Source organism: Dipodomys ordii, unplaced genomic scaffold, assembly GCF_000151885.1.
Source record: "Dipodomys ordii isolate 6190 unplaced genomic scaffold, Dord_2.0 Scaffold21, whole genome shotgun sequence".
Taxonomy (NCBI): Eukaryota; Metazoa; Chordata; class Mammalia; order Rodentia; family Heteromyidae; genus Dipodomys; species Dipodomys ordii.
Window position 1 is genome coordinate 12,900,326 of NW_012267237.1, and position 26,164 is coordinate 12,926,489.

General features: G+C 33.8%; 1 protein-coding gene across 3 annotated transcripts in view; it reads right to left on the reverse strand.

Annotated features, from left to right (window-relative positions):
• The window catches only part of Cdh18 (cadherin 18, type 2), a 224,413-nt gene that overhangs the window by 164,639 nt on the left and 33,610 nt on the right, over positions 1-26,164 (reverse strand). For all 3 annotated transcript variants that reach the window (XM_013013850.1, XM_013013851.1, XM_013013852.1), the window contains exons 2-3: positions 19,557-19,851; positions 3,380-3,499 (exon numbers count right to left, since the gene is read on the reverse strand). In XM_013013850.1, coding sequence (XP_012869304.1) covers positions 3,380-3,499; positions 19,557-19,851 — 415 coding nt within the window. The remainder of the gene's footprint in view (positions 1-3,379; positions 3,500-19,556; positions 19,852-26,164) is intronic.

Consider the following 26,164-nt stretch of genomic DNA (forward strand, 5'->3'; position numbering starts at 1 on the left):
ACGACTTCCGGCTTTTTTCTTTTTGCTTATGTGGTGCTGAGGAATTGAACCCAGGACCTCATGCACGCAAGGCAAGCGCTCTCCCACTGAGCCACCCTCCCAGCCCCATAATTTCTTAAAGTTTATTTTTGTTCATAATAATCACCATGGTTCACATCGTAAACAGAATAAGTAAAATACACTTCTGGATTTATAAACCAATAAAGTCTTCTCTTCTTAGCATCAGGCTTTCATCAAGTATTCAATTTTCCTTTGATTGAACATCAGGAGGATAGAATACACTGTGTGAAATGGACGCAAATATAACTTTCATGTTTTAGGAGAAAATAACATGAAATATTTCCTAAGCTATTGAGTATAAAAAGGCTAGTAAAGAGAAAACCAAATGATATCAAAGTAATGACTTTCAAACAGACTTTCATTTGCAGGTAAAAGCTACACACCAGCATTATAGGTAATCTTTCCAGTTTGTTCCTGAAGACACTTTAGATGTACAGTTGTTTGACCACAATTTACCTGCTGCTGTCAACACCTGTCAGAAATTGTATAATTTGCAAAGAGACATGGAAATCTTGAACAAACTTATTTAGATTGAATGATGTTGATGCTCAATACACAGAGCCCAGGACTGGTGTTTGAGCTCTGACGATAAATATTACCACAGAGTTTTCTCCTTTTCTTTCACTGCTTACGACATTCTCATTTAGCATATTTCCTTATAAACTTGTGAATATTTCTGTTTTCATAAATGGTAAAAAAAACTTGCCTTATCTATTTCACAAAAAGTGTTCTTTGAATAGAATATGAATAGAACATGAATAGAGCGAGCAAAAGTGGGCCTCTCTTATTTAACTGCCATCGTCCTCTGGACATCTCAAGAGGTGGGGAGTTTTCACATAATGTTTTATTTGTGGGTACTTTATAAGCTATCCCATGTCATATTTATCTCACCAATTTACTTAGAATGGGAAACAACACTTTTGTTTTATTCTACTGATTAATGAGGCTTTGATATAGAGAAAGTCAGATATTATTAAAACAATTCTATGAAGTATGATAATTCAAGGATTACCTAATTTAATTATTTTGAAATAGCAGTTCTCATATGATTCATACAATCCAGAGACACAGTTTCTTTGGAAACTGATAATTAGAACATCATGGCCCATACCAAAGTGTACTTTTTCATTTATCAGAAACAAGGCAATCCAAATAGTCATAAATATGCACCTCTTAATTTATTTGGGAATAAAAAGTAGGAATTATTAGCACTGTATTCAGTAAAAGTAATCAGAAACATTTTGAGGTAGAGTTCCTCCAATAAGTATGACAAAATTAAGTCATGCTACAAAAATACATATTTATAAATGATTACTCTTCCAATCCTTTTCATGTAACATTTCATTCAGAACAATGGACTCTATCATTTTCACTATGATGGTTTGGATTATATCCTAGTGACTTTCAAACACAGAGTGGATTAAATTCTTTATTTCTGATAATGATTAATTGCATAGTAATAGCATTTTAAAGTACAAATTGCCAATAAATAGTCTTAGTTTTCAAGAGAGCAATTAGTATTTTATTTTATAACCCCTCTTAACACTTTCTAAAACAACTTTGTAATGAACACATTTGCATTTTGAATTTTCTTTTAAAATACTTGGTTCCCTTCAGGACTCAGTAGTTAGACATATATCAATAGGCCCCCATGAATCATTAGCCAGGACAATAATTTAATACTGGTAGGAAACAAGTTCATAGAGAGGTTTCTATTCATTTGCTACAAATTCTCACTTGAAGAAAGGAGAAAATAAAATTGTATGCATCAGAATTTATATACTGTCTTATGTTTGGGATAAACTCTCATGTTGATTAATGAGGTATTTACTTTATCCATACTTACATATATATATATATATATATATATATGTAAGTATGTATATATATGTAAGTATATATATATATATATATATGAAAAATTTACTCAGAATTGGTTGATATGTTTACTTCCATTAAAACACAGACTACAGCCCTGTCTAATCCTAGCCAGGACCTTTCCTTGGATGCCTATGTTGTCTATATCTGAAAGCACATACATATGTATGTGCCACAAAAACGGGAAAATACAAAATTCATATGACTTTATTGAACATTAATACTCATGAGGAGAATTGAAGGTAAGCACATATTCCACTCAAGATATCTTCATTGTAGCAACCATCTAATAAGTGAATCTGGCCCCTTTTTATGTTAATGACTATATGTCTTTGTAAGGGGATGATCAATGGTTTAACACAATCTGTGTGTGCATCCGACTGTGTGTATTATACTTACTAAACATGGCAATGTGTATCTTTACTCCCATTCTGTGTTTGCTCTAGGTAGATATATATTCAAGATGAAAATACATTCTCTAAAATTTTACACAAACTGGTGTCTGTGGATATATAAGATATAATTGATATACAATATCAACTGAAGACCTTAAGCTTTCTAAATATTTCTAACCTCTTTCACCTGGCCATGAATGTGTACAAACCTGTGTAGACACTTTTCCTATACCATTTTGGTTTCTAGGTTAACAAGGATGCTTTTCTAATTACTTAGCAAAATATTGGGATGAACAAAATTTTCATGTTACATATTTTCACGTTTTATATTTTAATACCTTGAAAGGTCTACTTTACTTTAATGATATATTACATTGTGTTCTATGATTAAGATGATGTAGTACATAACTAAAATCTATATGTATAATCTTTCCTCTACAACTGCACCTGTATGAGTTCTTTCCTGTATAGTTAGTTTTGGCATGGAAAGTGTTTAGCAATGTATTTGGAATCTATTCCTAGAAATTAATTCTTGTTTTAAAATACTTTGAGGAGAGAGAGAAAGTATGTAACCCAGACAAGTTCTCTTGCAACAAAATAATAATGAAAAACACTAATGGAAAACAGCAAATGCAAAGCACTAATATTAAGGTATTGAGAAAGGGCTTATGAAATTAAATTATTTTGGCTCGATTGATGTTCTTTTGAAGAAAATTGGAAATAAACTTGCAAACTGGAAGCATAAATAAACAGTTCCTTAGAGAACATGATGCTTCCTTTTAGTTGATATTTACATCATACCCCACCATATCTGACTTATGTGCTGATACTGAGTGTCTAAAATTGTCCTTGTGCTGTCTTCAAATAATGAACCTGCAGATATCTGCCTTCTACGTAGCAGGGATTAATGATTGTCCCATTACACCAGTTTAAGTATAAATCTAAAGGTCCTAAATGACAATATCTAATGAGGATCTAATGCACATAGAAACAACAGATTTTATTGCCAGAAATACTTGCAGAAAGTTATCCATAAATGCACTGACCTGTTTTGGGATCTACAGAGAAGTAAGGTTGTCCCTGGAGAATGCTGTACACCACGCGGGCACTATTTCCATAGGTTGGGTCATCCGCGTCAGTAGCTGTCACCTGTAGAACAGAGGTACCTGTGCATTCAGGAAAACAAATTTTAGTGCACAATGGCATTTAGTGCATGGCTAATTTGAATACAGAAACAGGTATGCTTAAATATCTATGGGAAGCTAGAATGCTACTAAATTCAATTGAATTTAAATCACATTTGTGTATTACACATACCACTTACTTTCATGCCCTGGCTTCAATGGCCCGAAAGAATCGAATACAGGGCATTGATTCTGATCTACTTTAACATGACTGTGTAATGAAAATGCCGTGAAAGGGCTTTTTTGACCATGAGAGAACCAGCGTAGTCTTGGTTTGATCTTCATAAATCAGATTGTTGTTACCCGTGGTTCCATAATGGGCACAGTGAGTGTGTGCTGCATGCTTCAGAACTATTAGAAAACTGGAGATGGACGGGATGTGATTAAGGTGAGGCGATCAGTGAGTTGACATTCAATTATCAGTGACAACAAAATAGCACATCCAAATCCCTTTCCACCTTTGTGGTACTGCTACTTCTTGTCTGGAGTGTTAATGAGTGTCAGAATTAGTCTCTTATGCAGAAATCTCTTTTTGTGGCTTCTTCCCATAACAGACACAATGTCCTTTCTAAAGAAAGGGTCCATATTTGTTGACATCCATAGATATTTTAACATAAAGATGAACTATAAAACACTTTATAAATTTATAGATATTTAGCCATGAAAATATACCTAAACTGCTTGTATTTGTTACACAGGTTGCACAATTAAATACTCTATATTGTATTTCACATACTACTTAATAAAAACTGGTTTCAAGGTAAAATTATGCTGCTCAATTAAGAGATTTGAGTTCTCAATTATTGATGAAACGCGCTTTATGATCTAATGATTAGTAGTGAATAGCTAGAAAATTCTGAGTTATATATCTAACAAAAATATTTTTACAATCAAGTGCTTCTATATGAAACATCGTAGCCATTTTTTAAACTGGAGTTTAGAACCTCAGACAATTTTCAAATTTGAATTTTAACAATGTTTAGGGTTTCTGTTTAATTATAGATTCTGAACATCTGTGTTAAAATTAATATGCAACCTTAAGGAAGGCTTTGTCTGTATCATCAAGGAATTTCCAAAGATTTTAAAAAATCTAAGATAAATTCAAAAGACAATCCTTTCTAGCATCTACTTGAATTTCTAACTATTATTGGTTCTGGCTTCTTAATATGTTTTAACTCAGATTCTAAAAGCAAATATAATTTTCAATTATCTCCAGAAAGATGAAAAATATTGTGTTATTTATGAAAGTTATTATACATTGTAGAATAATAAAATAATATACTGATATGTTAGAAGTAAGAATGTGGGGAAATTGAGTTATGTATACACTGAATTTGAAAATTAAAACAAGCAACAAGACAGAAATTTTGCTGAGTATTTATATCAAAGAAATCAAACCTGCATTCACATAAAAACTTGTTTACAAATACTTTGTTCAAAAGCTTTATTCAAAATTCTCCCCTCCAAAAAACAAAACAAGACAAAAAAAGTCAGTATCTCTGTTTGAGAGAAAATTCTGTTTCATTCTCTGTAAAGAATTATATCCAAATTTTGGGTAAATCTTCAGATTATCATAGTAAATTTCTTAAACCAATATTGTAAGATTTATGTTGCATGGTTTCATTTAGGTAGAAATCAGTAAGATATTCATCAGTAGGTCTGGGTACAGGGACTGGACAGAAGTAAGTAGTTAGAAACAACAAGTGAGATTATTGTTACGTGAACTTCAAGATTTATAATTGTGGTGGAGGTGGGATTAAACATAGACGAAATGGAAGTATATGACCTCACATAAATTTATACAATCAAAACAAAGTCTACATGACACTGGTTTTGTATACCATTCAATATGCTTGTTAAATTTTTAAAGGTATTTCCACTGGAATGCAATAAAATATTCATTTTGCTTCACATTTCTTTTCCCACAAATGCAAGTGAATCGACGATGATCTCAAAATTAAAAATATTAGAAATATATGTGTGATACTCCCTCAGACCTACTATTTATCAATTTTTTTCCAAACTTTCTGGTGTGGCTAAATCAATTTCCACCTTAGCTTGTGAGAAATGTTTAAATATAGACTATCTGTCCTATTAATAATTATGGTTATTGTAATTACAGAATATTACAGACTGTGTGTCTAATATTGCCTGGCGTAGATCAAGCTGTCATTCATTCAACCAATTGGTTGTGATTTGTATAGAAAATAAACTTTCCGAATATTATTTGCTCAAAATCCGGGTCTTCAGAAGGAAAATCCAATCCTTGAGAGATGACTGGTTCTGGCACTTGCTAATGGTCCGTTCATGAGTTCACAGACCAGTGAACTACCAGAAGACAGGCCAGACCATGCCATTGCATTTTATTGCATGACTTCGAAGGTCCTGACCTGATCCCTTCCTGTTTATCTTTCTGCTTTCTTTCCTCATGAGGTTGACAAACTGTGCTTCACTACACTGCTGACTAAGCCTCTTTTGCCTCAAGCAAGCTCAGAGTTACAGAACCAGCAGATGCTGGCTGAAAATACCTGAAACCAAAGAGATACCTGAGCCAAAGGAAGATTTCCTACAGTAGCTCTTTATTTTAGGCGTTTGTGTTACAGAAACAATAAACACCAAGCAGACAACTTTTAACAAGCTTTAGCCTTGAAATACTGATTTAAACCAAAGTAGTTTTTAATGTATAAGAAGGAGTCTTGGAAAACCATTATGTGGAAAAGTCTGAGAAAAGTACATTATAAGAACACACTTCATTTGCTGTGATGGGCTGGATTTTGGCATGACCTAAGAGCTGTTAGGGGTGGAATGAGATGTCTATCAAATCCTGGTCTTGCTAAGAGGGGATAGGAATGCACACAGACAATGGCAGTGAGCTGAAGACTGTGACACAGACAAAATTAAGAAAAGCATAACATGCTGGTGTTGAGCAAGTAAATGTTGTGTAAGGAGAAAAAGAGAAGGGAACAGAACAGAGAAAAAAAGATAACACTCCATCCTGGTCCTAATGTATGGTTGTTAACAGCTGGCTACCCATGACTCTGAATAGTGTATCTCACAGGGATTCGTAAATTCTATTTGCATGTCAAACAAAGACCAGCAAATTACCTCTTGCACTATACTCTGCTGGAGTCTGAAGGCTTCAGAAGGCAATTCTGAGTGTAACAGATTGCAGGTTATAGGGAGGTCAGATGTGGCAACAGCATGACCTAACAAAAATTCAGCCTGTTATAGAATACAACATCCAAATCAGGGACTGGGGTTAAAAAAATGGTCTCTTCAGCACAAATGGGAAATACAATAATTTCTTAATTTCTTGCTTATTTGAACTGGAAATTAAGAAAAAAATATAATACAAAATAGTATTTGCAGAAGTTCTTTTAGGTTGCAAGAAGGTCTATTGTTAGTCGTTATTTCTCTAGAGGAAGTTGTGTCTCTTCAAAATGTTGAAATCCTAATGCCCAATTTGATGATTTGGGATGTTTGTATAGTGTTTGGTCCTTATGGGTGAGATTAACGTCTTCTAGGAGATGAGAAAAATGATGACCTTCCATGAAACAGGAGTTATGGGCCACTTACAGAAGCTGAATGTGCTATTACTTTGACCTTGAAGTTAATATTCTCCAGATCTGTTATCAATAATGTTGGTTGCTTAAGCCATTCAGTCTCTAGCATTCTGCTACAGTGCTCAACCACAACGACAAATCTAGTAAATAAATAATTTAAAGAGATATTATCAAAACTTTTGGATTATGGAATAGTTTCCACTTACAATTCACATCCTAACTCCTACCATGTGGAAGCTCCCTGTAGTTCAAGCTTTGGATACAGTATGTTGCACATATAAGGAGGTAATAAGAGGTTGTACTAGTATAGTTTTAATATAACTTTGATTCTTTTAAGCATGGGGAACTGGAAGAAAGAAATTCTTGCAAATAACACACACATACTCACACAAACACATGCACATGGTGAATTCAAGAGGAAGATATAGGTATGTCTTAGTATGTTATATGTATAACTTAAAAGCCAGAAGGAACTACCAAAAAGTTACTAAAAGTCATGGGAAAACTACAGAGAATAGTTCCTTAGCATTTGCAGGGAGAACACCGCATTGCAACTGTCTCAGTTCCAGCGTTCTGGTCTTAGGAGCTAATAAATTCCTGTTGTCGAACCCACACAGTTTATGAACAAATGAGCAGAATGCATCACAGCTTTCCTAGGAATGTAGGATATTTATTTTCACCATTACATTTGCTTTATTTTTGAAATTTACCATGAATAATCAAGGGGATAAAAAGTAATTCCCATGCATGTTTATAGTAGTTGGGAATTTGTATTTTCTGTTTTTAAAGTCAAATCCTGTGATTGGTCTGCTTAATCTCATATTAAAAATAAATTTCTAAGTTTACGTAAGTGATTTTCATCAAAATTTTATTTCTTGTACAAGTGTTATTATGAATAAAAAGGTGTTAATCTTTATACGAAATAATTTCACAGAAGAGACCACTGGATTTATCCAAGATATGGGTGGAAATTTATGAAAACAACAGGAACAGAAAATATTTTATTGATATTACTAGACTTCCAAATGCAAATCTGAAATTGATGCCTCAAATTCCACTATTCCATCAGAGGACCAAAAGAGGAATCAGGTTTGTTATTTATTTCTCTCCTGGGATATAAGGCTTTGATTACTAGGTACTAAATCAACAGCAACTTCCTTACAGAATCTGCTTCCCATTAAAGATACCATAAACTTGCTTGGTAGAGTATCACATTAATGCAGCTACTTGGGAGGAAGAGATCTGGAGGATAGTAGCTTTAGGCTAGCACTAACAAAAATTTATCAAGGCCTACTTCAGTACATAATCTGCCCATGGCAACATTGTTCTGTTATCCAAGCTACAGGGTAAGTATAATTCAGAGAATGAGCGTCCAAGCTAGCATAAACAAAATGCAAGAGTTTGTTTAAACCAAAAAAATAACCAAAGCAGAGCTGGGTACCAGTGGCTCACACCTGTAATCCTCAGGAGGCTGAGATCTGAGCATCGCGATTCAGAGCCACCCATGCAGGAAAGTCCCTGAGACTCTTAACCCCAATTAACCACCAGAAAACCGGAAGTAGCACTGTGACTCAAGTGGTAGAGCACTTGTCTTGAGCTCAGGCCCAGAGTTCCATTCCCATCACTGAGGAGAAAGAAAACAAATATATCGAAATCAAAAAGGATTGGGGGCATGTCTCAAATGGTAGAGTACATGCCTAAAAGTGAAATCCCTAAGGACAAACCCTAGACCCACAATAAAATATTTTTCAAAAACAAACCTATATATGTGGACAGAAGTATTCACTGTATGCACCAATATAATAATAAAAAATTGCTTTTTAAATCACAGCTGCTATTTGTTATACAATGTTCTCTTATTAAATATTTCCTATGGCTCACACTAATCTGTTCCCAGGATAGAAATTATTGCCTCTCAGCTGATGTTTTAGACAAATCTGAAAAAAGATTTCAGTACATAAAACAGCTTTAAAAATGTATTTCCTACAATAAAACTTAAGTCTGTTTCCTTTGGGAATTGCCCTGTCATCTTCCCACTCGGCTTCTTTCTGTACGGCTGCTTTATAAATAGCACATGTTTTATGAAGTTGCATATCAATGAGAAGCAATAGGAGTGGACTACCTTGAAAGTCTCTACAGACCAATTTGAAATATTTAATAAGGCATTTGAATACCAAGCAAACACACTCTGAGATTGCCAATTGCTACGCATGACTTGTCAGAGTTCACAACTCTGTTAAAATCTCAGGAGAACCCGTGTTGAACAAGAACATTGAGTAAAAATAAGCTGAAGATTTATGGAGGCTGAGAATACCTCTCTGAAAAAATCTCTTAGGGCTTATTTCTCAGAAGATTTTCCCAGGCACTATTAAAAAGCAATAGTCATGAAGATATAACCAAAATTTCATTCAGCACAGGATGACTGTACTCTCACCAACAGAGCAATATCACTACTTTCCAGTGAACGGGTAATTTAATAATGCTTTATTTATTCAACAGTCATAAGATTTTTGAAACACACACACATATATGTACACACACACACACACACACACACACACACATATATATGCGATAATACTTGTGGCACATCTGTATTGGGTACTACATGGACCTTCACTATTACTTTAACATCCTGGCTATTGCTAATTTCTATGTAAATTGAAATCCAGCTGTATATCCAAGTACTCAATCTGAATTTCACATCACTCAAGTACTTTAAATGTTCTCTTCCTCAAATAGATGAAGAAAGTTGAGACATGATAAGTATTGGCTGAGAATGATGTGAAAATCTCTCCTAATAAATCATATAATTTAATAATTAATCACAGATCTGTTCAGAAAATGATGGTACTATGTTATAAATATGGAATACTGATATTCAAAAAGTTTATAGAATTTAAGCCCCACTCCATCAATTTAAAAACAAAAACTGTCTCTGTGAACATTTTCCATCTGTTTCCTTGCTTCATTGGCTCTTATTCTGGTGAATCTTGCTTAATAGTTACACATGGTCATGCTGTTTTCACTTACATATTCCTTGATGGGGGTAATGTCAAATAGGACATTTGTACCTGGGGAGAGATCACTTTGTATTATAAATAATCACTTTGTATTGTAAAGATAAGCTGCTCAATATATTTTAAGAAGAGGGTGTTTGTGGGAAAATATGCAGGAAAAAGCCAGCTCCAAGGTAACATTGTGCAGCTCTCCTGCAACCATACAGAGATGCTTTTGATCTTGTGCTTTGCCTACAGGACACAGGTGTAGAAGTAACTGGATGGTTACAATGCCACCACCTTGCCAATCTTGTAGAAAGTGTACCCTTGTATTGCTTTCAGAAGCATTTCTCACCCTGCCATCTCAGCTTGATTTTCAGGAATGTAACATGTGCCACTGATGTTGGTTGGTCATGCTCATTACATGAAAGTGATGGGGAAAGGATTATAGAAGAGAACTGTGAAAACAGGAAATTTATCCCTCTTCATTCTTCCCCCCTCTTCTTCTTCTCTTCCCTCTTTCCTCTCTTCTTCTTCTGTGAGTGGAATCTGTGGATCAGGACCTTGCTTGGATGGTTCTAGCACCCATTCAGCTGTCTCTTTCAATTGGCACCCACCACATTATCCACCTAGGATTAGATATTCCTCTCTCATTAACTCTTACCTTGGCTTACTCACCCTCTACTCTGGCATTCAATTCTACTATTTCTGTAACTTACACCCTATATTTCACCTTCTATTACTTGACCTGACAATGAATTTGATTTTTTCTGATTGAACACCCCTACAGAAGTTGTTTGTAAATTTTCCCAACTGTCACTCACTTTTCTCTTAGTAGTAAATGCATACGGCAGAACAAAGATAAAATTCAAGGTCTAACGTTGGCTGTAGCATAATTAGTATTGTGTGAGTGTGTATGCAGATCCTGGGGTGTAAACTCACTGACTATATGCTGTCCCTGACCTTTGGTGCTCAAAGCTAGCTCTCTTCCACTTGAGCCACAGATCTACTTCCAGCTTCTTGGTCACTTACTGGAAATAATATCTTACAGATGTTTCTTCCTGGAATGGCTTCAAGGCACAATCCTCAGACTTCAGCATCCTTAATAGCTAGAATTACAGGTGTAAGCCTAAGTACCTCACTATTATAAGTACTTTTAATTCAACAAATTCAATTACTCAGCAAATTATGAGCTGAGTCAAAGACCTTTTAGAAATTTCTTGAATGTATTTTATATAAAATTATTATGCTTAGGAAGTATGTTTTCTACGGTGAAAAAAAGCAAATTCATTGATGATGTCTACACATTTAAATATTTCCCAAAATATCCAGTGAGTTATTTGTGTGATTCATGTAAATCATTTTAGAAAAGATCTTTTCAAAGTTCCTTTATTTTCTTCTTGGTATTATCAATATCTTTTAATAATGAAACTCTTGTCTTCAATATTTAGCTGAAGTTAAGTTCATAATAAATATTTCTGCTACACGATTGTAAAAGTTTACTAGTCTTTCTATAGTTCAAAGTTTGTAAATTTTTTTAAGTCCTTCCATATCTGAAAAAACCTATATTTCCCTCTGTTTCAATATCAACATTTGTTCAAATCAATCTATTATTTTTTACATTTATATAGTTGTCATGAAAATATTCATGAAAAATGTATGTGTATATGAAAATGCATGTTTTATATACAGTGTGTATATATACACACATAAAACATGACAGATCTTTGAATGAGTAGAGACATTATTTTAAATAGAAGTAGAAAAGAACCTTTTAGTCCGCTTTTCTGCAGGGAAATTCACTAGAATTTATTTTTTTTTTACCAAGTGTTTGCTGTAATTCTCTTGCTTAAAATATCTAATCCATCAACAGAAAATGTAAGAGAGGATTAAAGAGTATTGTTTCCTTATCAACTTTTCTGGAAACAGTTATAAGAATATGAGTGTTGAAAATTGCTTAATGACCAAATTTATGTTCTGACTGTGCAATTTAAGCATGTACTGGTACTGCAACTGACAGAAATATTGATTATATTGTGATACAACAAATTCTTTGTCTAAACATCATTCAAAGGTAAATACTTAAACCTCCAATTACTATTTCTACTTCGATTTAAGACTAGACATTCTATACACTGAATGTTGATGATGTGTCAAATGATCTAGATCACATTTTAAAATTATTTGGTATATGGTTAGAATTAGTTGTCCTATTCATCAGGGAAGAAAACAAATGTTGCATGATGAATACAAGTATAAGAAAAACAAATGTAAGATACCGTTGGTGTAATTTTAAAAGTAAATATCATTTTCCCAAATCTGTTTGTAGTATTCTCAAATCAAAGCAGTAATTAAATATAAAGTACTACAATGGAATCCTGTTGAGGGGAGAAGGAGATGGCACAGTATCACGTGCCACTGAGAAACGATGGCTTGCTGTATCAGTAGAGTAGCTCAGCACTAGATTGAAGTGAGTGAGAAATCAAGGCCTATCTGAAATTAAGTTATTTTTGTTAGTGCACATAAACTACCATTCAAAATTGTTGTGATATATTTCTCTTTTGTTATGTCTCAGAAGATATGCCCAAGGAATTTCAAAAAGAAATGAAACCATAAGATAAGATTCCAACAGTGGATAAAATACCCTGAACATTCTGAGATCATTAAAATCATCAAACTGGGATGAATGAGAAAAGTTGGGATAAATAAGGTGCATCAGATATTTGTCCCCGATAAGATAAACATTTCTCTGTCTAACTATGCCCTTGCAAATACCAGAACTAGAACTGTGAAAATCATGTGGACAACTTATTAAATTAAATATTCCAAAAAAGGAAGAATTTCTTAAACCTTTCATCTAAAAGCAAACTGAATTATGTTTTCACTTTACCATGGTGCATGGAGCCCTTGGGTAATTTTTCTTCTATGTCCATGACCAGGCTTGATGTTAGCATGTTAAACACTAGAACCATTAAGCCTTCAATTAAAAAAATAGTTTAAAAATTGCTCACAAGAGGAGTACTGAAAAATAAGAATAAATCAGAAAATGTTTCAGTAAATGAAAAAGTCCATATAAGAATGGAATATCAAAGAATAAAATAGCTCACACCAATAGTCAAATGTCTATGGTAGATAAGAATGAATTTATAAGTACAAACAGTGAATTTGAGGAGGTAAAAAAAGGGATTTTAATGAGATTGATTATATCCAAGAATTAATATAATAAAGATAGAAATCACATTAAGTAAATCTGTCTCTGAGAGCATTGCTGTTACCCTCATATGCAACTTTTCAGCAGATTCACATTGTCCTTAAGCATTGCCTATTTATGTTTCACATATTTCATTAGGGATACCTGATACTGAAATGAAAATATGTATTTAAGTGACTTAAAAACAGTATGTTATTATATAATTCAAAGTAATTCCAAAGCTCAATACAATAAATATTAAATTAAAAAATAAGCCCCAGAGAACTTAGTATTATCTCCTTTAAATTTTGCAGTTACATGTGGTTAAAAACCAATGTTCATTCCTATAAAAGCAGTATGTATCCCCAAAGTCAATTTGTGTTAAGTGTACATGCCTCAACCATTGTCCACTGTGGAAATTTTCCGCACATAACATGAATTCTGAGGTTTGGATCCTCTTAGTGCCAGGTGTGGAAGAGCAGGCTGCTAGTCCCAGCTACAAGCAAAGCGGTGGTGAGAGGAGGAACACATTCTGAGTCGGATTCCTTACACAACAAGCAAGTGAAAATACAAGAGGAAAGGAAAAGACATTTTGATTTGCATTTTTCTACAGAGAAGTAGAGCTTTTCTTGATGTGTCTAATGGCCATTCGTATTTCCTCTTGAGAGAAGTCTCTCTTTAAGTCTTATTAGTGGAGCAGTTGTTTCTTTGAGGATTTATTTTGGGGGATTCAATTTCTTGAGTTCAAAGTATATTTTAGATATGAGGCCGTTAGACGGCTAGTGAAGATCTTCTCCCAATTTGTGGGTCTTCTATTGATCTTGCTAGCTATGTTCTTCGACATGCAGAAGCTCTGCAGTTCAATGCAATCCCAAGTGTCCCACCACTCTTTGATTTGTTGTGTTTCTGGTTCTTTATTAAGAAAATTCTGGCCCGTGCCAAGGAGCCCTAGAGTTTCTCCTCTTCTATCTCACCCCAGTTAAAATAGTTATATTCAAGAAATGTATTAACAACAGATACCGGAGGTGATGTGGCCAAAAGGGAACTCTCCTGCACTGTTGGTGGGAGTGTAAACTTGTTCAACCAATCAGGAAAGCATGGAGGTTTATCAAAAGACTACACATAGAGCTCCCCTATGATCCAGCAATCCCACTTTTGTTCATTTACCCAGATGACCACAAACAAGATTATACTATGTTTAGCAGCATTATTCACCATAGCTAAGATATGAACCCAACCCAGATGCCCCTCGGTAGATGAATGGATCAAGAAAATGTGATAGATAGATAGATAGATAGATAGATAGATAGATAGATAGATAGATATAGATAGATAGATATAGATTCTATCCTTCCATCAGAAAGAATGGCATGGCCCCATTTGTTAGGAAATGGAAAGACTTGAAAAAAATCCTATTAAGTGAAATCAGCCAGAAACAAAGAAAAATAGGTTCCATGTTTTTCATTATTTGCTATAATTAATATACATCTAGGATAATATTAGCAGATGAATAGCTCAATAGCTACATACATATGTCCATATAAGATATGTACTATGTGATTTCTTGTTTCTTTTGTATGTTTCTCCACCTATTACATATCCCTTGTTGTCACTGTATTTGATTTTGTTAGCCTGGTGTTTTATACACATATATATCTGAGTTAGGGAAGGGAAGGGGAACAACAGGATCGTGAGAAAAGCACAAGGGGGAACCACAGCAACAGTGATATTCACAAGACAACATGTGGAAAAGATCTGTCCAACTTGTGGAAGGGGGAGTTGGGGGAGTGGGAAAGTAAGAGAAAAGTTAAGAAAGGGGTAAAATGTTTTACAAAAAATGTACTTATTACTTTACTTATGTAACTATAACCCCTCTGTACATCACCTTGACAATTAAAAAAAGAAGTGAGCTACAGAAAAACAAATATCTATTGTACCATAGCAATCACTGGGTCATGTTGATAAATTAACTAGGCATGTGCATTCATGATTGAATTTCAACAACAACAAAAATTTAATCAGGATCGATCTAAAAATAAGACCTGTACTTTTGTACATTATTTGCCAAAATTATAATCCTGAGTGGAAAATATGTCTACACATTTATTTCACAATTACTTAGAGGATGTTAGGTTTCAAGTGAGAAGGTTGCAATAACAAAACAACAAATGTCAACCAAACTCAAGTTTTCTCCTCTAAATTCTTGGGCTTTTCTCTTACTCTTTGAAAATGCTTCTTTAAGAATATAAGTGAAATGACTCAAAACTCCCTTACTAGAAACAGAAAAGCCATCCAATGAGGTCTCAGAAATTCCAGTCAGTACCCTACACTGCTGAGGAAATTAGGATTTAGCACCCTGCATTACGATACTGGAGTTAACTACCAGATTACTGCAGTCTGATCCTGTGATTCTAGCACAATGACTTAGACCACAGCCCCAGAAACAAGGGAAACGGTTGTGATCACTAAATCATGGGCTGGTTTGTTACAACACCGAAGCATGATGGTAGTGAGGAAAGTTCTGAGAGGAATAAAATAAGGAATAATTTTGGCTGAGTTTAGGATTCATCAGTTGTCTCTGTTTCTCCTCAAGTGTTCGCTCAGGCCCCATGGAGAATCATAGTACTGACTCTCATTTTTGCTATGATCTCTTTGTGAACATGATGTCCCTAAGGGAATGATTTTAAAACAGCGACTAGATTCTGGCGCAGGTCCAGGGGAAGGTTCCCAAGATGCCTGAGCAGAACTAAATCAGGAGCCAACCATCAGTGCAATCAAGTCAGAGCAGCTGGTGCCCCTTGTTGCTCTGCAACAAAGACTGCATAGGAAAAGGCCAGGGTTGCAACCACTGGAGGGGAACGTGAAGGTACAAGGGTGATTAGGGGCATCTCAAAACATCTCCAAGAATAAGGGACCCTGGTCACTTTAAGAATTATGCAGCAAAGTAAAGCATCTTCCTTTATCTGAATATCTAACTTTACAGAATTATTTGCACAAGACAAAAAAGTCATAATTCTGGCTACATATAATATTTTATTCTGTCATACATTAAAGGCACCTATACTCTGCTATAAACTATTAACACTTTCAAATGATGGTAAGTGAAAGATACATTTTATGAATGTTCAGGAGAGGTGGGGTTTATGAATCCCTTACACAATTGTTACTTTGTAAAAGAAAGAAGAGGTGTTTACTTTAGTGCTGTGATCTAGTGAGATTTGAATTGAAACATTGTCTAGATGTAAAGCACAGTTTTAAATGTTGACAGAGAGTTCAATAAAGCCAAATTTGAATTGGTACTAAAGCATTCCAAGTCTCTGTGACACCAAATCTATAAACTCAGAAATTCTAGTATAGTTACATACATACACATGCATGTGCACACACACACACACACACACACACACAAACAGAGTTGTTATTGTTTTAAAGAAAAGTAACTTATTGAATTTTGGATGATGTTTGCTAGTGTGACTAAATCACTTATAAGCTATGTTTTCTATATTATATAAGATAATGAGTCATGTGTATATATGTTTTATGCAATAAGTCCAATTTAAAAATACTATTCATATTTCTAGGGTGATACACAGCTGATTGGCTCAGACTTCAAAAGCAAGGGTAATTGTATTTCATGACTCATTTCTTCTTTCAGTTGTGAAAAATGTTCAATTTAAAAGTCTCAGTTCTGCTATAGGTGGACATGTCATAAAGTTATAGAAGTCATGATAAACTTGTTAGAAAATGTCAACCAAGTATCCTCAGAATATAATTGATAGAAGGCAACAAGGCTAATTGCTGTGTTTGAAGAGGCCTAAGGATGTCATCAAAGGCTCATCGCTGGAAGCTGGATGCTGATAGGTTGATATGTAGAGGTGATGGAATCTTTCAGAGGTGGGACTTAGTTGGGCATAAGTAAGGCATTGGGGAACCCATTATCAGAGGAATTAATGCAGCCCTGGGGGGACTCTAGTCAGTTCTCTGGGAACTGAGTTGCTACATGAAGCTGAAGTTGATTCCTGAATCTCAGAGATCTCATTATTTTAATGCCATCCACTATGATGCCCTCACCAGGAAGCTAGAGAGATTGTGCCACCTTGATCTTCCACTTTTAACCCCAAAGACAATCAGCTCTTCTCTTTATGTGATTCCCAGCCTTAGGTGTTTAGTTATAGTAATGTAATGAAAATGGAGCAAGATAATCATCAGAGCTTGCATGATAATATATTGCATGACACAGAATAAAAAGAAGATGCAATTTGATGCAAAAAATGTCTGTTTCTCACAGACCTAATGAGGTTACTGTTATTCTCCATAAGGCTACAATATTCCTCTTCAGATGTTTCATTCCATTGAAATTGCTACAGAATTATAATATATCTGAAATGAATCTATACAGTTATGTTAATACATTTACATAAATTAATATATATATTCATCAAATATTGATTAACTTGAATTTCCCTCAATAATTCAAGACATCATTTTCTAAATGAAAACTACAAAACTGCTTAAAACTTCTTTTTAAAAATATGACTTGTCATGGCTCTACATTACTGAAAATACTGATGTTCTTTTCTGTAGACAAACATTTTGCCAGGTACTCATGGTTCATGTCAGTAGTCCTAGATAGGACCAGGAGGTGGGGATCTGAGACTAGAGCTTCAAAGAAAGCCAGACCAGGAAAGTCCATGAGACTCTCATCTCCAATTTTCCATGAAAATACCCCAAATGGAGCTTTGGCTGCAGTGGAAGAGCATTATCCATGATTGCAAAAGCTATGGGACAGTGCTCAGACTACGAATTAAACACCAGTAACAGAAAACACACACACTCATTCTCATTCAACTCTTAGAAGTAACCTATCGGGGTCATTCTTAGAAATTACTTTTTTTCATAGAGTGTTTTGTCTTTGTAAGATTGAAAAGGATTGGCTAATAGACTGTGAGTCCCTTGATGGAGAAAAATAAATTGTGGTTTTTGGTTTGCACACAAACAGCCAATGACACTAACATTACTGGGCCAATCATATATCTTATTTTCTCTCAGTTATCTTCAGATAATTACAAGCATGCATGGTATTCTGGATCTCTGCCCAAATTTGCAGAGGCTGGTTTCTATGTTCTATCTACGAAGAGCCACAAAGAGAGAGCTGAGCAATTGCCATCTACCCCCAAGACTCTTTGGTAAGAGCTTATTCTTCCTTCTTTGCCTACTACTCCAGCAGCTTCAAGAGTTGTCTAGGTGTCTCAAGAGATCTACAATAGGCTGGAGTGCTAAAGCAGGTGAGGTGAGAAGTTCTTTCCTTGCATTAAAAAATCCTTATGTTAATATTCAAATTCAGAATAATTTGAATAGTGTAATAGTATCTACAAAAGAATACTCATATACTTGAGGTAAAATTTGAATAAAAATTCTCTACAGTTATAACTCTAGGCTTAAAATCTCACAAAGATATTTAAAAAACTCATATGATGTCTTGACTTTAATTTTAATTCCTAACAGGGAATTAATATATGTTATTAAAAAAAACAGCTAGACCACAAAAGATAGTGAGTGGTGGATAATCAACGAGTCTGCAGGACACCTGAACCCCTGGATCCTGACTTATCAAATGCAAGTCAGACAGTCTTTGCAGCCAGTGAGCAAGAATGAATTTCTTCTAGGCTGCTCCCTAGATTTGTGAGTTGCAGAAAATTGCACAGTATATTAATTCAACAGAAAATTGCACAGCATATTATTTCAATGTACATATTTTCAAAATGTATGAAATATTTACCAGGGTTGTTGAATATTTTGAAATAAATAAGGTGTGTTAATACTTGGTAGTATACGGGATTTTTTATGGATTAAGTTGTCATCTATTCCCACTGATGCTATTATAGCTTAATCATGAGCATTAAGTGGAAAAGATTACATAGAAATTCAACATTATGTAGTCTTTCTTCTAGGAAAAAGGTTTCATTGGATATGTTGGCATTTTTAAATAACAATTGTATATAAATACTATAAATCAATTATATATACGTTTAGCAACCATTACAGGCAATATCTAATTTGCAATGTTACTGAAGATTAAATAATTCTCAGGATTTACACATTCCAAAATTGAATGGGTTAAATATTTTAGTAGATGCAACAGTGCTGAATACTTTATGCATCAAAATATTGAAAAAAATGGGAATTTCCCATGTTCTACATACACAATTACAAACTGGCTTTTAAAACATGACTTTTGGGTGTTCCAGAACATGTTAATGTCTCTAGTAGAAAATGGCTTTGCTTACCCATATCTGACATTTCAGGCACTGTAACAATATATGGCCCATCTGTGAACTTTGGAGCATTGTCATTAATGTCTTGAACCTTGATGATGAACTCTGACTCAGGCTCAAGAGGCTTGTTGGTCCGTCTGTCAATAGCCTGGGCGTGAAGCACATAGTGTGTCTTCTGTTCTCTGTCCAGGCTTTTGGTGGAGTGGATATCACCCGTGGTGTCATCAATGATGAATATTGTCCCGGCACCTTCTCCCGTGAGGATGTACTTGACAGAGCCGTCACCTTTGTCAGAATTGGAGTGCAGCTGTAAAATAATCAGCAATTTACTCAGTTTGTAATTGTACTGCAACTGCAGATCCTGTTCTCTGAAAATTCTTTACCTGGATTTTTTTTAATTTATGGTTTTTATAAAGGGGATGTACACAAGAGTTTCAGTAATCTTAGTCAGGTTAATTACATTTCTTTTTGGACAAGGTCACCTTGTCCCATGCTCTCCCTCAGGTTTTCCCTCCCAACCCTATGTACTAGTTGTAAAGTTCATTTTCACATAGTGTCCAATGAGTATCACTGCTACTCCTGTTCACTCTTCATTCCTCCTTTTCCGGGCCTCACCTTACACCCCCAAAGACATTTAAATTTTAGAACCATCAGAACAAGAAGAAAATAAACAAAAATAGCAAAACAGAAAAAATCCTCTTTTCTGCATTTCCTGGACTTCATTTCAATAAATATTATTTTGTATGATCATATGCACAGGCATTACACCTTTCTGTTCCTCTCCTAAGTATACCTGCTTTTAACAATAATTCACATATGGTTTCCTCCTATACAAAGTATCTTGCATGTTTTCTATTTACTTATATTCTCACATTTTTCTTCTACTTATGAATATGTTATCAAGGTTTATCTGAGAATCAAATACTGCTTTCAATCAATAAATAATGATTGGTTAAAGAAAGACAACAAGACTTGTTCTAACAAGGTAAGAAACTTTTTTTTTTACTGCCAAGGGCCATTTGGACACCTATATTATAATCCATGACCCATAAAAATTACTAACCCAAGCTGAAAACCACGGGCAACGAACAAGAAGTACCAAAGAGCATATGAATGTTTACAATCTTGTACCAAATAGCTCCAAGCCTTATATGGCTAGGCTGGAGGCTTCCTACCTCTGGTTCACTAAATACAGAGGTAGGGAGAGAAATTCTACTCAGCTTTTGTAGTTCATACTTATGAATATAATGTGTTGTTTTAATTTCCCTTAATATTCCTTCTAATTTATCCTCAGAGCTAGGATTACAATTTAGTAGGTCAAACAGAGATGCAAATCAACTACTAAAATTTCACTTAATACACATATTTGTCAAAGCAGTATTAATGTCATGATTTGAAAGATAGACTTGTACTATAAATGTTTATAATTAGAATATAAAATATATTGTTGAGATTTTATCTTTGGGTCTTGTGAAATTTTACTTCAAATGTAAATAACTGTGAAAGATTTAATGAGCCAATATTAAATTTAATTAGGCTTTCATTAAAATTAGTATTTAATTTAGTTAGTATTTACTTAAGATACATTAATAAAGATCACAACATTAAAATATCCAAATATTTTTGCTATTTAAAAATAATCAGTAAACGTTTTAGATGAGAATGTAACATTAACATTATTAACATTATGTGACTATTTTTTCCATGATTTTAAATTGCCTGGCATCCATACTTTTGATTTTACCTTACAATATTACAATTGAATGAAATATTTCCAGGAGGGCTAGTACTGTACTACTAGCTGGAACAGAAGCAATATTTTCTGGACTCATAAATATGTGGTTGAAGAATGGTTTCTCCCAAGAGACTGAACAGTTATCCTTCAAATGAAATCTTTTGGCCACATAACCTCAGCTAGTCACCTTTTGCTCATTTCTGACACTGAAAACATTGAAAAAATATAACCTTATTCACATGGCATTTCAGTTACTTTTTTGTCACAGTAAAGTGAACATTTCAAGGTTCATTTTCAAGTGTCTGCTCCCTTAGAAGACAGTTGAAGAGATAAAATATAGAAAAAAAAAGATAAATCAAGTATCTTATTTTTGAGGGAAAAGGAAAACTACAGAAATATATTAGATAATATATTATGGATAATTTGAATACTTCCTTGAAAAAATATTTGCTATTGTAGAGAACATTCTCATGAAAATCCCTTAATAAGATCCAATATATAAAATCATTTAAAAATGTTAATTTAGATCTTGCATAAAAATGTGGAAAAGGTATGAACACAAATGGATAATTTAGCTTTCAAATATCCACACATTACTAGTGCATTGACTGCACAAATGAGGGAAAAAATGTGGACAGGACAAATTGAATGGACCCTATGTAGACATTCCTCTTAACAAAGAATTGGAATGCATAAAAGATTTATCATTTGTGACACAGTCCTGAAAATAGTTGGCAGACCAATCCATTTTACCTAACTTTACATCAAGTAAAGGACATTTTACACTAACTTTACATCAAGTAAAGGACAGCTAAGTAAAAAATTTACTAAATAAATGCTTTAAAAAACTTTCCTAGAACTCATTTTAACCCAAAATAATACATGTATGTTTAAGATAGCTTGAAAATTAGTGTGTGAAAATATATATGTAAATTTATAAACCCATATTAATAATTATAGCTATCATTAAAATTATCTTTTTAATACTGTGCATTGAACCCAGAGTCTTGGACAAACTAGGCAACTATGCTAATTGTCTCATTCACTCAACCCTTTGAATTTATCTACTTATTTATAAACTATGATTAACATATCTAGCTCTCATGATGATTTTGATTGACTTGGATTATAGCTATGTGCCACAAAGACAGAGAAATAACTTATGCAATCTACAACTAATTTTAGAAAGAAATAATAATACTGAAAATTGAAAGTATATATATATATATATATTATATATATATATGATTTAATGAAATTAGCATGATGTTACTTAGTTCTGGACTAAATATTCATGTTGTAATAAAGGAGAATAGTTTGTGTTCATAAGATAACAACAGAACAAGATAAAAGAACTATCTAATCATCCACTGAAAATTTTTACTCTGTACTCAATGTGTAATATATTCAAAATCAATTAGTAAAACCAAATTACCAGTAATTTTAAGACTTTAAATTTTAAGACATAAATTCTATACTACTTTCATAGAATTTATAGAATTTTTATGAGTAATAAATTTCTCAGTATAAATTTGTTGGAAGCTATGAGTAGGTTGAAAATAGTTCAGATTTATAACATTCTAATTGATTAATATACATATATATTATTTGATAACACCAACATATTTTTAAATGTATTGGATTATTTTATCAGTTGTTCACAATATTTAGCTCAGGTGTTTAATTTACAAAATTAATTCATTTATTAATGACCTCCTTTGGGTTGGGGTTGTAATTCAGTGGCTAGCTTATGCAAGTGTATGGGTAAAATCTCCAGTCCTGCCCCTTGAGAAAAAAATGATCATTTAAAAATTATTTAATATTTCAACTACATTGGATAAATTGTAAAAAATTAGTTTCCAAGTAACACAAATAAAGTTTAGTCAACCAATCATTTGTATGATCTTGGTGAGAACCATTTCTGGAGGATCAAATGATCCACAATCATTTTTTGCTACATCCTTTCTCAACTATTATGTTTTGTTCACTATATATCCTCCTAGAGATGGAGTGTGGAAGGTACACTGTGAATAGTGTCTTAGAACAGCAGAAGGAACAACAGCAGGAAGGAAGGAAGGAAGGAAGGAAAGAAGGAAGGAAGGAAGAAAGGGAGGGAGGGAGGAAGGAAGAAAGGGAGGGGGAGGAAGGGAGGAAGGGAGGGGGAGGAAGGGAGGAAGGAAGGGAGGAAAGAAGGAAGGAAGGAAGGAGAAGTAATGGTAAGAATAACAATAGAAAACTTGAGAGACACCCAAAATGCTCTTGGATAGAAACTGTGAGTTTTAACAGAGATATAAACAATCACAAGGAAATCCTTGCTCTTTCACTGTAGGTAGCAATAAGATACAAAACAAAAGCGATTTAGTGGTAGGGAGTGGATATTTATTTTTTAAGTGGTCATGGAACTGATTGTAACTAGTGAAATATTATGTTATATGTATAGCTAGTTACTAAATTATTTAAGAAAAGTGACTACATTTTTAACATAAAGTAACTGAAAGCATTAGAAGTCACAGGTTAAAAATGCCAAGAAAGGTCATCCGCAGTGTCTTAGCACATATTTTTGGAATTTTTAGATTCTGCAAATTTTATTAAATCTTGTAATAAAAGAGATGTCATTATATTCTAATGAAAGGAAATCTCATCTTTGCAATATCATTATATAATAAAGTGATTCTAATTGAATTCTTATAGGACAGAGGGACACATGGTGAAGAAGGAAAGTATGTGAAACATATTCTTCACTCAGGTAAAATAGAATGAACACTGTTGTGGCATTATTTTAATAAATTGCCTTTTTTAGTGCTAACATATGGCACTAACAATGCAAATAAGACTCAGATGAATTCTCACTAGAAAACTATTTATTCATCCAAGACCACATTATTATTATGACCTATAAATTTACAGCTTTCACTCCAATGCACAATTCTTTACTAAGATGATAGTCTATTCCTTAGGATAATTTTTTAAAAGGCTAAGGAGATAGTGGCAGACCTATTGATTCTGAACGTTTCTTGACATTAGGGCTTCTACATTTGCTACTAAGGTAGGTCAACGAGTTTAAACTGTGATATTTCAAGTACATAATTTAAATGAATTTCTATAAGTGAAGTACTAATAACATTCCAGTGAAAGACAGAAATAAAAGCAGAAAATATTAATTTCCACTATTATTATAATTTTAATTAAATTATAAGCATATAAGAAAATTATGACTAGTCAATGTTAAGAAATAGACATGAAGAAGGTGGTAACTCTTAATACTCTGATCTTGTGAAAAGAGTCATTACTCATAATTTTTAACTATATACTAGGAACATAATAATTATTTAAGATATTAATAAAGTACTACATTCAACCACAAAATAATGATATTCAATGAAAATTGAATGTTAAGAAATTTAATGAGGAAATTTAATGATCTTTCTAAATTTAGAAAGATCAGGATACAAAATTATTTTAAAATGATTTCTCACTTAGTTAAAAGCTAGTAAATGAGAATAAGAAGACAAGAGTATCAAGCAACACTTTTGTGAATCCAAAGATTGGAATGTTATTATTCAAGATCCAAAGCTGCATCAGGCTCTGAATGCCAAAGGTGCTACCATCTCATATCCATCAGCAGGGTTTTGAATGTGTCTTTCTGATGAGCTACATATTTGAGCATTGAAGAATTCAGGCAGTGGCTGAGATTCCCAGTTATTTTTTGGGGGAAGCTTCAAATAATGATCAATCAACCAAAACTGAGATAAACTGCATACAAGAAGATACTTGAGTGCCTATTCTGGTCAGAACTAATCCACATTATTTTGCCTCTCATTGAGGTCTAGTTGATAAATAGGTGCTTTGTCTGCTGTAAAAATATCTCAGTATTAAACCTTATACCAATTTCAGGTAAATAGCACTCACTCAAATTATGGAAATGGAGAAAAGCATGACAGTGAAGGCAATGAGGAAAATAATTAATATTTTATATAATTCAAATGAAACTTTCAGGATCTACGTAGATCTAGAAGTAGAAATGTAACAGAGAAAAGTTGAACAAAATGTTGAATATTTTGGAAGGTAAACAAAGATTAATTTGAAGCATTAAGTACATTTGTGCTTCAAATTATACTATACAAGAAAGTAGAAGTAATTCACATTAAAACCTTTTACAGTAAGCCAGGCCCAAAGAAACATAAGTCCCATGGTTTCCCTTACTTGCAATAACTAGTATATGTCTGAAACAAGCAGAAAAGGTTAAAAGCTATGTATATATGACCAGACAAGATGATGTTCAGTGAAATGAACCCCAAGATAGGGACACGTGTTTTTTTTCTTGCTATTGTTCCTAATGTATTTATAATGTACCATGTATTTTTGTTTGTTTGTTTCTTTGTATGTTCCTCCCCTATGGTATAACCCCTGCTTTCACTGTAGAATTTAAAATTTTTTTTATTGTGAGAATACCATACAGAGGGGTTACAATTACATGGGCAAGATAATGAGTACATTTCTTATCAAGCCTTGTTGCCTCCTCTTTGTTTCCCCTTCCCATCCTTTCCCAGGGAAGGGCAAAAACAAATCATTTAACTAGGGATACAGGTGGACCCATTGCAACAATGAGATGTACAAGTCTTTATGTCGAAAAATGAACTTTACAACTTTGGTGGGGGGAGGACATGGTGGGAGGTGAGGAGGGGAGGATGGGAAGGGATGGAAAGGGAAACAAAGAGGAGGCAACAATGCTTGATAAGAAATGCACTCATGGGGCTGGGAAGATGGCTTGCCTTGCATGCCTGAGGCCCTGGGTTCGATTCCTCATCACCACATAAGCAAAAAGAAAAAAAGCCGAAAGTGGCACTGTGGCTCAAGTGGTAGAGCATTAGCCTTGAGCTGAAGA